Consider the following 14,697-nt stretch of genomic DNA (forward strand, 5'->3'; position numbering starts at 1 on the left):
AGCAATGCCAATTTTCCCTCGCTCCATGGATTTGAAGTCTGTGGTAGGGAAACACATTTCAGTCGGAACAAAAATGCCCCCGAATTGCATGTATTTGCAATGCCAACTTCCCCACGCTCCTTGGATTTGAAGTCTGTGTTAGAGAAACGCATTTCGGTGGGAACAAAAGCTGCCCCTACTTTCATGTATTTGCAATGTCGGTTTCGCCAATGCTGCTTGGTTTTGAAGTCTGAAGAACAAAAGTCCCCCTACTTTCATGTATTTTCAATTCCAATTTCCCCAACGCTGCTTGGTTTTGAAGTCTGTGTTGGGGAAACCGTAAATCGGGCCAATCAAAATGAGGCAGTTAGGGCGTTTAGATAACGTTTAATATTTTACAGTTATTCAATTATTTATCTAATGAAAAATGACATTTTATTAATTGCGATAGATGCGTAGAAATATTCTCTATCAATTGATGCAAACATCTTTCCGATCCAGTAGAAAATGTTCAAGTTATAAGCACTCGAAATCTTGCATTTTTTCCTGCATGTTCAGTGTTTATGTTTTCATTTTACCCCCCATATATTCCGGTTAAACGTAGTCCCACGTCAAAACGGCCACAATACGAGCAAAGACACGATTAAGTTATATCCCACCCGCCGTATTCTCCAGACATTGCTCCGTCCGATTACTACCTTTTTCTATCGATGCAGAATGGCTTGGTTGACCAGCACTTCTCCAATTTTGATGAAGTCACAAATGGAGATGTCCAAATTTTTCGTTCATTCGATAATCGATTAATCGTGGAGCCATTTTCAAATATTCGATTCAATTCGTTTTCAAAAATAAAATCGGTTCATTTTGTAGAAGTTTAGTTGCGTGAGCGTTTAATCTGAAAGACCCTGTATTTGACAGTCCGTTCAGACTCATTTATATCTTTTGTTCTCCTCGAAGTTTCAGCATTTTATATAAGAATAGTATTCACGCAGCGCAACGTAAACAAATGCACCCTGGTAAACGTGAAAACCTTCATTACATAAAGTGGCATGGTATTTTTCGTCTTGCTTTGGTAGTCAAAACACTCTGACAAACAATTTATCAGTTTAAAGCAGCCTCATCCAAGGCGGCCATGTTTTTGCTTCATTAGTCACGTCGACTCGAGCTTAGAAGGGTGACATAATTCTTTAGGAAAAGGAGGGGATATAAGGATATTGTACCGTTGTTAACACTCACGCTCACACTCATCACACTCAATTCTTAAACTTGTTCTTATATATATTATGTTTTTACATTTCACCTTATTTTATTGTTAGTAAGGAGGGACCCGAATTCTCGCGAAAGAAAAGGAAAAGAAGAATGTAAGGATATAAGGACAATCACACCCGAAGATAAAATACTTATTTAGGCAGACTTATAGACATGTTAGACCTTGATTACATGTCCCAAATATATGTCGAGCCAACACATATCTCACCGGTACATTGGGCTGCCTTCCTCTGGCCCGAAGAGAGTTTTCTAAATTCGATCTGGCAACAACATACCCCTCGCATGACCAAACAACGTGTTCGATGTCGTGGTAACCTTGGTCACAAACACAGATATTGCTGTCGGCAAGATTAATACGAAAGATTAGGGTATCTAACGAACAGTGAATGGACATGAGCCGAGAGAAGGTGCGAATAAAGTACCGACTCAATTCCAGGCTTTTGAATCACTTTTAAATTCATCAAAGGCGATTTGACGCTGATAAATGTCGCCTTCAATCGCATCTATGTTTGCTAATGCAGCTCTCTCATTACCCAGAATTGAGCAATGTGAAGGGACCCAGATAAAGGTTATGACATAACAGCGTCTTGATAAAGCACTCAGAATTTCTCGTATTCTCTCAAGGAAGTACGGCGAGTACTTTTCCGGCCTCACTGATCGCCAATGGGTTTATAACCTTACACCGGATGAGGAACTGAAGAGGTAATAAATGGAAGCGATCTTTTAGTGGGAGTTCGCGTGCCAAAACCTCGAGACTTATGGTGTTCATGGCAGGGCTCGGTATAGTCATAGTCAACTGAGGATAGTCAGCTGACTATCTGACTGACTATATCCGTAGAGTTGAAGCTTTTGAAAAAACGGGATTTTTCGCTTTAACTTTTATATTTAAAATTCTACATCAAAACTGTCTTCATACGACTTTTAGAGCTTATCAACATTTTGCGATGCAAAACTTGTCCATATCTTAGTCTTGCTCAAAGTTATCGATAGTTTTTCACCCAAAAACTCATGATTTAAATTTTAATTTACTCAAACACCAAAAATAACATAGTTTTGAAAATCATACATTGTATAGAGTAAAATATGTTCTTTCAAATTCCACCAATAAACTTGGTTTATGTTTGCTTCAAAAAGAATGACAAACAAATGAAGAGAGTGTCTTTTTTGGAAAGAAATATCAATACCTTTGATTGGAGTTGAGACATTGACAAGTTCTGCATCGCAAAATGTTTGTATTAGTAAGTTCTAAAAGTCTTTTGAAGACAGTTTGCATGAAGAATTTGAAATATAAAAGTTAGAGCAAAAAACAGTTTTGTTAGGTTTTGTTAACGCAACTTAGAAAAAAGGCGCTATATCGGTTATTTCAAGATATAAAAAAACTTTGTTCTACAAAGATGTCTCAAATAACTGGGGCTACAACATTGTCGAAATATGTATACCTCTATCTATACAGATAAGAAAATTAAATTTTTCATTTCATCGACAATTTTGGTCACCCTATTTTTGATAATATAAAAATGAGCGCTCTATTATATGTAAAAACTTTGTCGAAGACAGTTTTCGTCTAAAGAATAACTGTCGAGCTCTAAATGCAAATTTCCACTTAAATTCACCTCCTGGACCATTGTGCAGAGGCCTAGGTTGAAAAATTGTACAAAGTATCTGGTAAGGGTTCTTGCAGATCGGATTCTTTTGATCCTACGACAGACACCACTCCATCATCTACAAGTTGTCTTAGGCTGCAATTTTGTGTACGGCAATTGTCGATGTCGCTTACATAGAAGTTGTACAAAAGGTGGCTTAAACATGAGCCCTGGGGGAGGCCCATGTAGGAAATCCGACTTATTGTCGAATGTTTCTCACGAAGAAAGTTATACAACATATTATTCAATAGAGGCGGCAGACTCCGAGAGTGTAATTTATCTGACGAAATCTCTATTGAAATAGAAGCAAAGGCCCCTATATGTCCAAGAATACTGAAGCCATTTGTATTTTTCCGGCGTAAGCCATTTGAATTTCTGATGAAGGCAACACAAGAGATCATTCGTCCCTTTACCCATGCGGAACCCATATTGTGTATCTGAGAGTAAGCCATTTTTTCAGCCCATCGTTCAAGGCGAAACAAGATCATTTTCTCCAACAATTTCCGAATACAAGACAGCATTGCTATTGGGCGGTATGAGTTGAAGTCGGACGCGTGTTTTCCGGGTTTTTGAATAGCTATAACTCGTTCTTGTCTCAAACCATCTAGAACAAGTTGAACTTAATTTGATCCGATCCAGGAGCAGAATTGTTACAAGAAAGGAGAGCAAGTGAGAATTCTTCCATCGAATACTCGGAATCAAGAACGCACCTATCTTGTGGTATATCTCGAACAATTTTTTGCATGGGAACGGAATCGGGACAAACTTTCCGTGCAAAATTAAAAATTCATTGATGTGAAAGGCTTTTGCTTTCATTCGTTGAAGAGCGATTTCTCATGTTCCAAGCCACTTTCCATAATTTTTTCATCGACGTTTCTCGTGTCAAACCTCCCACGAATTTTCGCCAATAAGCACGTTTTTTCTCTTTGATCAAGTTTTTGAACTGATTCTCAACGGCCAAATACATTTAAGTTATCGATAGTTCCACGTTTCCGAAAAGCTTTAAATGCATTCGCTGTCCACTGGCTGTTCCACCATGGGTTGGGAGGCCTTCAAGGAAAGGTGGATCCTCGCTCTTAACGCTCGTCAATTCATTTCTAGTCAATTTTACGGCATGATGACGGCGAATGCGAAGTAGTCCTTGTCGAGGCGAAGCTACAAAGAGGAGAATCGATATTCATTTTTCATATTCGAAGATTACGGATCATAGATAAGTAAAGTTCGCGTCTGTCTAAGCATTCATTTTTCGTTTATTTCAGCTGATGCTTATTTGTTTATCGTTAGCAGCAAATTGATTCTTAACTATTCTAGTGTAGCATACTGTTGAGAGAAATGTTTGAACTTATAGGGTATAAAGAGATAAAAATCGCCTCAAAATAACACTGCTCTTCGCGGGCGGACTCGCGTCCAAGCTATATATCTCAATCGTGTCAGAATTAAAAATCAAGAAAAACCTTCTGCATTCTGCTAAAACATAATTTGTCCGGGCTTTTACCCCTTCGTTTCACTTTGCCTCCATGACTAGACGATAACTATTTTCTGCGCTTATTTTTCTCTTGAATGTGTTTTCGAGAAGCGTTTCTCATTGGAAGAAACCGGTCCGAATTTTAAACAATTCAGGTTATCACCTATTTAGCATATTTAACTGATATGTCAACTATTTACAGAAGTGGAGCAACATTCGGTTTGCCAGACGCTCATTTTATTATTCGAAGATACCATAATACCATGAGAGGGGTAAAAGCTGCTGTGTATCATCATCTATTTGTTATCACTTGTGTGTGTGTGTGTGTGTGTGTGTGTGTGTGTGTGTTTGTGTGTGGCTGGCTATGCTCCGAAGCCTCCTTACATCGTTCTTTCTCTCTATTTGCTAGATTGAGATTCCTTACAAGCTAATGTTTGTTGTGTAGGTATTATAGATATAAAAAATGCAACTTCTCTGGTTCACTGGTGATATATTTTTACAATTGTTGTTATCTTTTGCGATACTAGCTTTTGCTTTCGTTTAGAATATATATCCTATGGGATAGATCGATTTGATGATTTTTTTTCCTCCCTCCGCTCTGAGTCTGACTTTTCATAAAAGTTGTGCAAATTGTGGTTGTGAATAGTGTGATGAGCTGAATGCTAGATGCTGAAATGATGAAATGCGCCGTACGCTTTTTGTTTTATATATACTTTTTTTCTTTATTAAATATTTTGGTAATGGAAGTGATTTACTTTTTGAAAGCGATTTATTTCGATATCTAGAGTAAATATAGTGTGGTGATAATTAGGTGTAATAGACGATGGACACAAAAGTACCACAGAAAGCGTAAGGCGAGAATGGAACCGATTTTGCGATTTTATGGGAATATATAATATTCATATGCTTTGAGACTGATTATAAGTGGAGAAATAAGTTTTTCATTTTCAAGTATTGCATAGTTTTTCATTTTCAAGTATTTCCTGATGACAAAAGGAGAAATTGAATAATTAACCTAATCAAAAGCTAATTATTCGGAAGACAGATTTGAGGGAAACAATTCAGATTGGGAATTTCGAAAGGGGCAGATCGGTTTGGGATTGAAGAGCGGCGAATAACTGTTACTAGTATGGCAATACCTGGTAAGATTTCATCAGAAGGGCGAACTGTTGAAATCTCCATCATTGGGAAACAGAATGAAGCTGCGTAGACATATGCAGTTGAGTAAAACACAAACACAAACAAACCCTTCTAAAATGTTACCTTCAAGTGAATCTCTTTGTTCATGTGATATCTATGATTCTCATCAACCGCGGTATCATTCGCAGCCACCAACAGGATAAAGCCATGCTCTCAAAAAACGTGAATAGCTTCGAAGGGATTGTTAATTGTTTTTACCGTTACCGGTTTTACCGGTGATACCGTGTCATTTTCCATTACCGAATTACCGGTAATTTTACAATCACTCTTTATGCAGTCGGATATCAATTTATGCTAGAACAGCTATCAGAGCAACCATTAGAAATTTTGAAGCAGCTGCTTGAAGCCCTGATTAGAAGGATTGCAGAAAGAAGGTTCGTATAAGCAGATTTGTTTCCGTATATGAATAATCATTTTGCTCGTGGTCGTGACACAATGAATGCTGACTTTGATGTCTTCTATCAAACCTCACGGACTGCATTGATCAAGCAGACATTTGACATTGATCCTGATTTGGCCAAATTTGACGATGATGATATTGCTTCGGTAGGAAAGCAACAGGAGAAAAAATATCAATGGACGATGCGATCCTGCAGAACAGTTGAGCATCAAGGAAAAACTTGAACGACGATTGCAACAATCAAAGGTATCAACGTCCAACCCAAACTCAACGTCTATAAACGGATTGATGAAAACCCTCGTACAGAGGAATCAGAGACAAATACATGACAATAGTATTCGATGTTCTTCGTACTGTACGCGCAACAGTACAGTACGCGTTAATGAGATCCGATCTAGATTAGACGACGAAAAATTTAACATTCTCTGTGTCCTCAAGTATTACTTTACCCAACTTTTTGTAAACTATTAATTATCAATAAAAGCCATTTCTTCAAGATAATGGAAGAACAAAAAGAAGTGTGAATTTATATAACCAATTTTATCGGTTTGAAGAACCACGAAAAGTTAACAAGAAAGCATTGCACTGCCGAGCATTTGACAAGGTGTCAAAATGTATAAGGTGTAGGTGTACGTCCCGCTGTTTGTCAATAGAAGATTTCAACAGTAGGTCGACATTACAAAAAATTCGCGGAGATGCTGCTCTAAGTGGAATGCCGTGATGGTTGCGTTGCTTCAAAGACGAGCTTTCGATGTTGACGACCGTGCGCGTGAGGTAATGTCATGAGAAGACGTTAAATTGGATGCATTGGATCCATGTAAAATGCAAGAAGAGCTGACTATCGTATTAGGAGTTACAGGCCAAACCATTCCTCAGCGATTGCATGCGTTGAGAATTATAATTTGAAACCACGGAACGTTGGTTGTGGTTTTTTTTTGTCACTGACTCATGACATAAGATGAAAAATAGATTCATTACAGCGAGCCAAAGAAAATAAAAAATACGAAGCCCCACGTTGCGCTACGCGTTCAAACCTACTTTGCGACACTGAAATGGCAAGTCCTATCCCATCCGCCGTACTTCCCGATTTTTACTCGCCCTTTTCTTTTTCATTTGAAGAAAGAGCTTAGTAGCGCATCTAACAGATCTTGAAATATCGGCGACTAATATTACCTGATGATGATAAATCACAAACCGGAGCAAATTTCTATAGCTTTACGGAACGACGACGGCTGTTTATTAGACATCAAGATAATTCTCAGCGTGATATTGCTGCATTCCTAGGACGAACGAAAACATTCGTTTTAAATTTTCATGGAGTTACATTCTATGGTCAGACGAAAAAAAAGTGAACTTGTTCGTATCCGACCTGCAATGATTAGTTTGGCCTCCTACAGACTCTGTTTTCAAGCCAAAATACGAAACCAAAACATTCGAAAATGGAGGAGGAAGTACGGTCTGTAGATATTTCTCCTGCCACTAAGTTGGTACAATTTTCTGAATGAAGAAAATAAAAGAGCACTTTCTTTATGCTGTGATTATGGAAAACGGATTGCTACCTAATGCCGAATTGAAAACCCGGCGCTCACCATGTCTTGTTCCACCTGGTCTAACCATCTTGCTCGCTGTGCAGCTCGTCTTCTAGTACCTGCCGGATTCCCGATAAACATCATTTTTGCAGGATAGTTTTCCTGCTTTTTTGCAATGTGTGCTGCCCAGCACATCCTTCCAAATTTGATCACTTTTTGGACATTGGGTTCACCGGTGAGTTACGTGAACCATGAGGGTTCATTTTTCGCATCCATATTGCACACCGCCGAAGAGTGTTCTTAACACACGTCGTTCGAGGGCTCCGAGTGCTCGAGTGGTCTTCTTCGAGTATTGTTCGGGTATTCGTACCCGTAGAGGACAACCGGTTTCATGGGCGTTTTGTGTATGGATCATTTCACACGAACCTGGTTTACCTCAATTGTTTGTAGAGACCATAGTCGGTACGACTCTCATTGATAATAGGTCTCCGGATCTCGCGGCTGGTATCATTGTCAGACGTTACCACTGAGCCAAGTTATACAAATTGGTCCACTAGTCCGAAGTCATCAACGGCGATCACTACACTACTAGCTATTCGGGTCCTGTCGTGTTCGGATCCGAAAGCCACCATGTACAGTAATCATTCGATAACTGAACCCTTTCCCGTACAGCATAGAGTCTCACTCGTGGTGTACTTGCATAACAAAGGGCGCTAGAACGCTCAGCAGAGTTGTGAAATCACTTGATGTGTGACGTATAAAATAATACGGGAAGGGGTTAACTGGACTGCTTTTCAACTGGGCGAACCACCATGAAGCAGAATTTCGTAAACAATTGACGCCATTCTCAATTGGAAGATTTGCTGTGAGAGGCATTCGAATGTAATTTGAGATGTTATAAAAATTTACATTATTTTCGCATGACAAAAACATTGATTAACTTAAAGAAAAATAATTTCCCCAAATTATATATCATACCTGTTGTCCCACTCAATGCAAAACTTCCAGTGGAAACTTTTTGTTTATCAAATTTCACGATCAACACGAATCAAACAATTCATTGAAGTTCCCCTCGATTTTATTTGACGTTTTACATGCCGGTCCAGTTAAAAAGTGAATGTCGATAACTGGTCTTCCTTTCTTCGAATGATTACTTTTTTCTCTTTCTTTATTAAAGAGATTTTCAGCCGAAGGCTAGTTCATCTCTGAACCGAATGATTACTGTATTTGGTTTTAGAACATTGAGCTACCGTCTCAAATGTTCTGCCGATAATATCTACGTCATCAGCGAAGCGAATAGATTGACTGGATCTATTTGAAAATTGTGTCACGCAAGTTGAACACCGTTCGTCTCATAACACCCTCTATCGTAATTTTGAACAGAAGGCACGAGAGATTATCACCTTGGCGAATCCCCCTGTAGGACTTGAGTAAATCAGATAATCCAATCCCGATATTCGTATTCTATCCATCTTAGCCTCAATCAGGTTTGCCTGCTTTCCGGGGAAACCTCAAAGTCAATGAATAGATGGTGCGTTGGGACTCTGTATTCACGACATTTCTGGAGGATTTGCCGCAAGATGAAAATTTGATCGGTAGTAGACCGATCTTCAATGAAGCCTATCTGGTCGGCCTCCAACGAATCTGTTCATAAGTGGCGGTAGACGACGGAAGAGATTTGGGAAGCACTTTGGAGGCGGAATTCAGGACGGTGATTGCATGGAAGTTTTCACAGTCTGGTTTTTCGCTTTTCTTGAAGATAGGTCAAATAACGATATTAATAATTGTTGTTTGATGGCATTCTTAACTTTACCTATCGTTGAAGGTGGTACATCTTCATTATTTACTGCACCAACGCAATCGCTTCCATCGTTTTCTTGATCCTCTGCCATGCATGCGTTCATCGGAAGGTTGCCTCCACATTTCGGCCACTTTACGTTCGTTCGTCAGGATACTCCCATCCTTATTCTGCTCGTGTGACGAAGTCTTTCAGGGATGTATCGAGTCTCCGGTAGAACTTTCGCGTCGCACGAGAGCGGTGCAGCTGTTCGAGTTCGTCACACTCCTCCTCTTCCTGGCGGCGCTACAGTTTCCCTGAAGACTCATCATCGAACCACTCGTACCGTCGTCTTCGTTCCACATGTCCTAGAATGTTCCCCGTTACGCTATGTTCGGCTGTTTTAATCATGCTACAAAAATCCTCAAGAGGAGCTTCGTTAATTTCGTCCTCTTCCGGCCGCAGCTTCGAGCGAACGCGGGTAGTTTTCGGCAATATCTGCTTGAATCGTTAAAATCCGTTCGCAACCAAAATAGTTATTAATGTTAACTTTATTTCATGAAAACGTGACCTGTTATCTGATTTGCCACCCTTAATGTAAGACGTAGTCCTACGTCAAAAATGATTGTGGCTCGTACAATTACTATGTCACGTACGCTAAATGGAATAGATTTATGCGTTATTTCTGGTGCAAATTTGCTCAAATCATTATTGAAATAGTAGGTACGTGTATGAAATAAGCAGGATCTATTCACATAGAGTCGTAATTGGAATTGTCTTATACGTACAAAAACATAGTAAGAAACACATAACGCTTTAATTAATATTAATTTGTCGAAAATGTCAGGACGAATAAATTAAATTTCATGGAAAATAAAAAAAAATAGTTTGAGTTAGTTTTTAGTTAAATTATCGAAATCTAAACCTATATCCATTTTATCCACATTCCCCGTTAAGGGTGCAAATTGGTTTTCGCTGGGATACAAAATGTTTTAGGGGCTTTATGAACAACGTCGAAGACAACCCGTTAGTTCCGTTTGACATGATATTTGATGGGAGAAAGTCCCGAAGTTAGGTAGAAGCGTTCAATCTCTTCGCGATGTACTTTGTATCAGTATTCTGAAAAGGTCTAAAGTCCGATAATGAAGTTGAACTAGCTGTTTCAGAAGTCTCGCGGGATGCAGTAAAATTGAACACGATCGATTATTCTTCTGGTCCGGATGATGTGCATATCCGCTGTCGTTTTCCATGGCAGTGCAAGGTTAATGGCCGAGCCTTCATTTTTACCCGTTCGATTGAGCAAAGGAAATGTTCTGGGAAATGTCCGGTATACAAAAATGGTAACCGTCGTGTTGTCAATATCTACCGTGGGATAATCAACCACTCTGCGGAAATTGAAATATCCGAAATCATATAAATTCAACACGCCATGAAAATCCACATTTCGTCCGATCAATACGGATTTATTTCTGGCAGAATCGCCCATACCAGTTTACATACTTTACTTAATCAGCAAAATGCCCCAGTGGCCTGTGCTGTACTTCTCCAGGTCGATTTTCGGCCAAAATTTTTTTTCGAGATGACACCAAATCTCGACGTTTTATGCATTTTTGAGTCATTTGGCATCGAAAAAAAAAAAATCGATTTTCCAAATTTCCTTTACTCCCCCCTTGGAAGATTTTCGAGAATCAAAACTTTGAGTGCTTTGAGGCACTCCTAAGTCATGTCCGATTGAGCTGAACTCTGGTCATTTTTTTGGGCCAATAAACAAAATGTACATTTGAAATTTGATGATGAAATTTTCTCCATACATCCATTTACCACACTACTGCACCTGTCCTGGAAAATGATTCAAATTGTACTGATATCGCACTGTTCCGACTAGGATTGGGCGATCTTTAGAAAAAGATCGATCTTGACGAATCGATTTTCCAAACGGCGCACAGTGGGGCCGTTCTGAAAAAAGACAGTCAAAAATCTTTTCTCGTCTTACCTTACATTTTAGAGGTTGGGTGTCTTCAGAAAAGTAGTTCAGAATGTTAATTTGGATAATTTGACGGTTTCGTTTAAACTCTTGCTAAGTTACAGTAAAAATTAAAAAAAAAAAAAAACTTTTTATACTTACAAGATACTTAAGTTAAGTCTTCAGCAACATTGTAGAGCTATAAATTTCATGAAACTTTGCTGAAGATACATAATATCTATCTATCAGTCCTTCAGAGATATAACAGTTTTTCTAGGGAGAATATCTCAAAACTAGTTTTTCAACTTAAGTTATACCTAAATTATATTATATCAACTCAGCATGTTCCACAAAGTTTTAGATAACATGAAAATACATAACTCTGCTGAAGATACTAGTTTCTATCTAAAGTTTCATGAAATTTACAGCTTTACAATGTTGCTGAAGACATAACTTCACTATCTTGTAAGTGTAAAAAGTTATTTTTTTTTAATTTTTACTGTAACTTAGCAAGAGTTTAAACAAAACCGTCAAATTATCCAAATCAACATTCTGAACAACTTTTCTGAAGACACCCAACCTCTAAAATGTAAGGTAAATCGAGAAAAGATTTTTGACCGTCTTTTTTCAGAACGACCTCACAGTGCGGCGTAGGGTTCGATCCACGGTACCAAAGAATCGATCTTTGAAAAACCGAAATCTTTTTTTCCAATTTATCTGCTTCTTCTATAGGAGTGTCGTCTTTTTTTTAAACGGGGAATTTCATATTTCAAATTTCATATTTACATTCAAACATCAAAAGCATTTTGTTTTGTTCCTTTGCACACAGGTCACAAAAAATTTAAATTCCAAAAAAATAATCAATCGTTTTTTTTAATACATTAATTGAAAAAGCATTGTTAGAAATTCAACAACTGGTATCTGCTCAGAACTCAGCTGACAAAGATCCCATAAAAGATAATCGTGTCATACGTCTGTCATTTAGTCGAAGCCGATTTTTGATTTTGGCGCCAGATCTAGAGAACAACCTTTCGCCTGTAATTGATGTCAAAATCAGGTTCAGTGATCCTATGCGCAGCCGGTTACAGTTCATCCCAGGGTTGCCACATTTAATTCTGTAAAATTTTCTGAAAAAATCTGTACATCTGTATTTTTAGCCAAAAAATCTGTATCGGAAAGTTAACGGAAAAAATGAAAATAAATGTCTGTCTTACAAACGACCTTAGCAATGGTTACAAAAATTTCCCATCACCCTTTTTGAAATCCAACAGCTGGGATCAAGTTATGTCCGAGTCACTCAATTTTTGCCCCATAATATTCGACTTGAGTAGCCTGAATTCGTAATTCAAGCCTTGTCTATTACTTGTTTCAACGAATTGAAGAAATTGTCGCATTAAATCATTAAGGTTTGGTAGCTTGACGAAATTTTGAGAGTTTATCAAGGCTGCAGCTGTTTCACCAGTTCAATATAGAAGTCACGAAAAATCGAGGTGAAGATCTACTTCCTAGATGCATCCAATCCTTTTTCAGCTTCTCCTGCATCGATACCAACGCAAACATCCTCAGGCTTCTTCGGAAAGTCTTCAAAATCTTTCACATCAAGGTCAGTATGAAGGAATCGTTGCACGTAGCTCTCCAAACATATGTTACCCAACATGATCAACAATAACATTCTTGTCTCATTATAAAGTTCGCAAAATTGAGAACTTTCTGATTGAAAGGTGCGATTGACGTTATTGATGAGCGGTAGAAGAAAGTTTAGGAACAGTATAATCGGTTTAGTCATAGGATCATTCAAATGAGTTAATATACGATTGGCAGATTGAATATAATCATACACAACTAGGAACGAAAAAAATAGTTTAAACTCTTCAAATCGCTCAAGATTTCGCCTAATAACAACGGAAGCCATCTCGTTGCGTTGCGTTCAACTTTTTGTATGCACTGTAATAAATTCAATGTTCAAAATTTAATTTCAAAAACAATCTGTTAATTCTGTATTTTTGCTGAAAATCTGTAATTCTGTATATACAGATTCTGTATCTGGAATTCGGCGAAAAATCTGTAAAATACAGAATATTCTGTATATGTGGCAGCCCTGGTTCATCCCCTTAGTAGCTGCCGCTAGTTCTGTCTCTTTCAACATTTGTACGGAAGTAAATCCTAGAAAAAGTGATCCAAATGTTGACATAATGTTTGAAAAAAAAGTTTTGGTGGGCTTTGGTGAGATAGAATCGATTTATACTGAAAACCAAATCTGCAAAAGGATCGAGAAAACCGAAAGCAAAAGATCGATTTTCTCGATTTTCTCGATAAAAAAAAGATCGATCCAAAAAATCGAAAATCAGAATGGAAAAGATCGATCTTCTGGAAATGGATCCAAGAGCGCCCAATCCTAGAATTGAGCCGCTATCCAACTGCTGAAGGCTGTATATAGTGCAAACTATGAATATCTAACTCTGCTGACATGAGAAACTGAAATCTAAATACGAGTACAATCCTTGGGAGCATATTAAACTAAATTTCTTCTCAATTTTGGTTATTTTACATCTGTATAAATTGGCAGTTTAATAGTCCTGATTGATTGGATGATAAGTGCCCATTACGTTTCATATACATGGGTGCTTTCATATGCTGCTGTTACTATACAGTAGTAATGATAGTGGTGATAAAAAGCTAGTCTAACTGTTTCCCGGTTTGATACCATCCATATCTCCATATTGCTCCGCGCATCCGCATTGTATAAACTACATCCTACATATAATATGATGTATAAATAGTTTAGCAACAGACAGGTTTGAATGCTACACTTACGGTGTAATAATAATAATACAGTACAAGAGTGATAATTTATCTGTATAATTTGTTGTCTCCTATGCACTATCAAATATTAAGTCTTTATCAAATGCATTGTTGAACACAGCGTTTGCATGTGTGTGTGTATGTGCATAATGATGAGTTGTTCGTGAAGGTTCATCACATTCATCTCGGGGGAAAATGGCTCGTAACTTCTTATTATCAACTCTTAGCAATCCTTAACGCCGCCGCGGCATTCACACTCACATTCACCTTACTAATCTACTTCGTTTGCCCTAATCGTACCACCTGTTTTACGTCATACTTTCAGCGGGGAATATAAAATGTATGTGTACAAGAGCTATCTTAAGTTTTTTTTGTCGTAATAAATACTATAATACAATAATCAATAGCAGTTTAAATCCGGGAAGGTTTTCTCTCGGAAAACGTCGTTGTTTTAGTTGTATGATCGTACATCGTGCACCTTGGCGCAGTATTTACGATACACGTTCTAAGCGGCGGGTTCAGTTGGTTCCTTGGGGTACTCACTCTGGAGACAGTTTCCGATAGCGACAACCAGTTGACTGAACGATGGTCTTTCTTTCGGACTCAGCGACCAACAGGAGATCTGTAAAGAAACATGTTAGAAAGGCGTAAAAAACTTTTTTTTTCCTAA

At 38.2% G+C, this 14,697-nt stretch overlaps 1 protein-coding gene across 1 annotated transcript in view; it reads right to left on the reverse strand.

Annotated features, from left to right (window-relative positions):
* Positions 1 to 5,311: 5,311 nt before the first annotated feature.
* LOC129765615 (tyrosine-protein kinase-like otk) overlaps positions 5,312 to 14,697 on the reverse strand; it is a 191,195-nt gene continuing 181,809 nt past the window's right edge. The window contains exon 16 of the mRNA XM_055766027.1: positions 5,312 to 14,649. Within this exon, the coding sequence (XP_055622002.1) occupies positions 14,533 to 14,649 (117 nt within the window). The 3' untranslated portion in view covers positions 5,312 to 14,532. The remainder of the gene's footprint in view (positions 14,650 to 14,697) is intronic.

The sequence above is a fragment of the Toxorhynchites rutilus genome, chromosome 2 (assembly GCF_029784135.1).
Source record: "Toxorhynchites rutilus septentrionalis strain SRP chromosome 2, ASM2978413v1, whole genome shotgun sequence".
Lineage (NCBI taxonomy): Eukaryota > Metazoa > Arthropoda > Insecta > Diptera > Culicidae > Toxorhynchites > Toxorhynchites rutilus.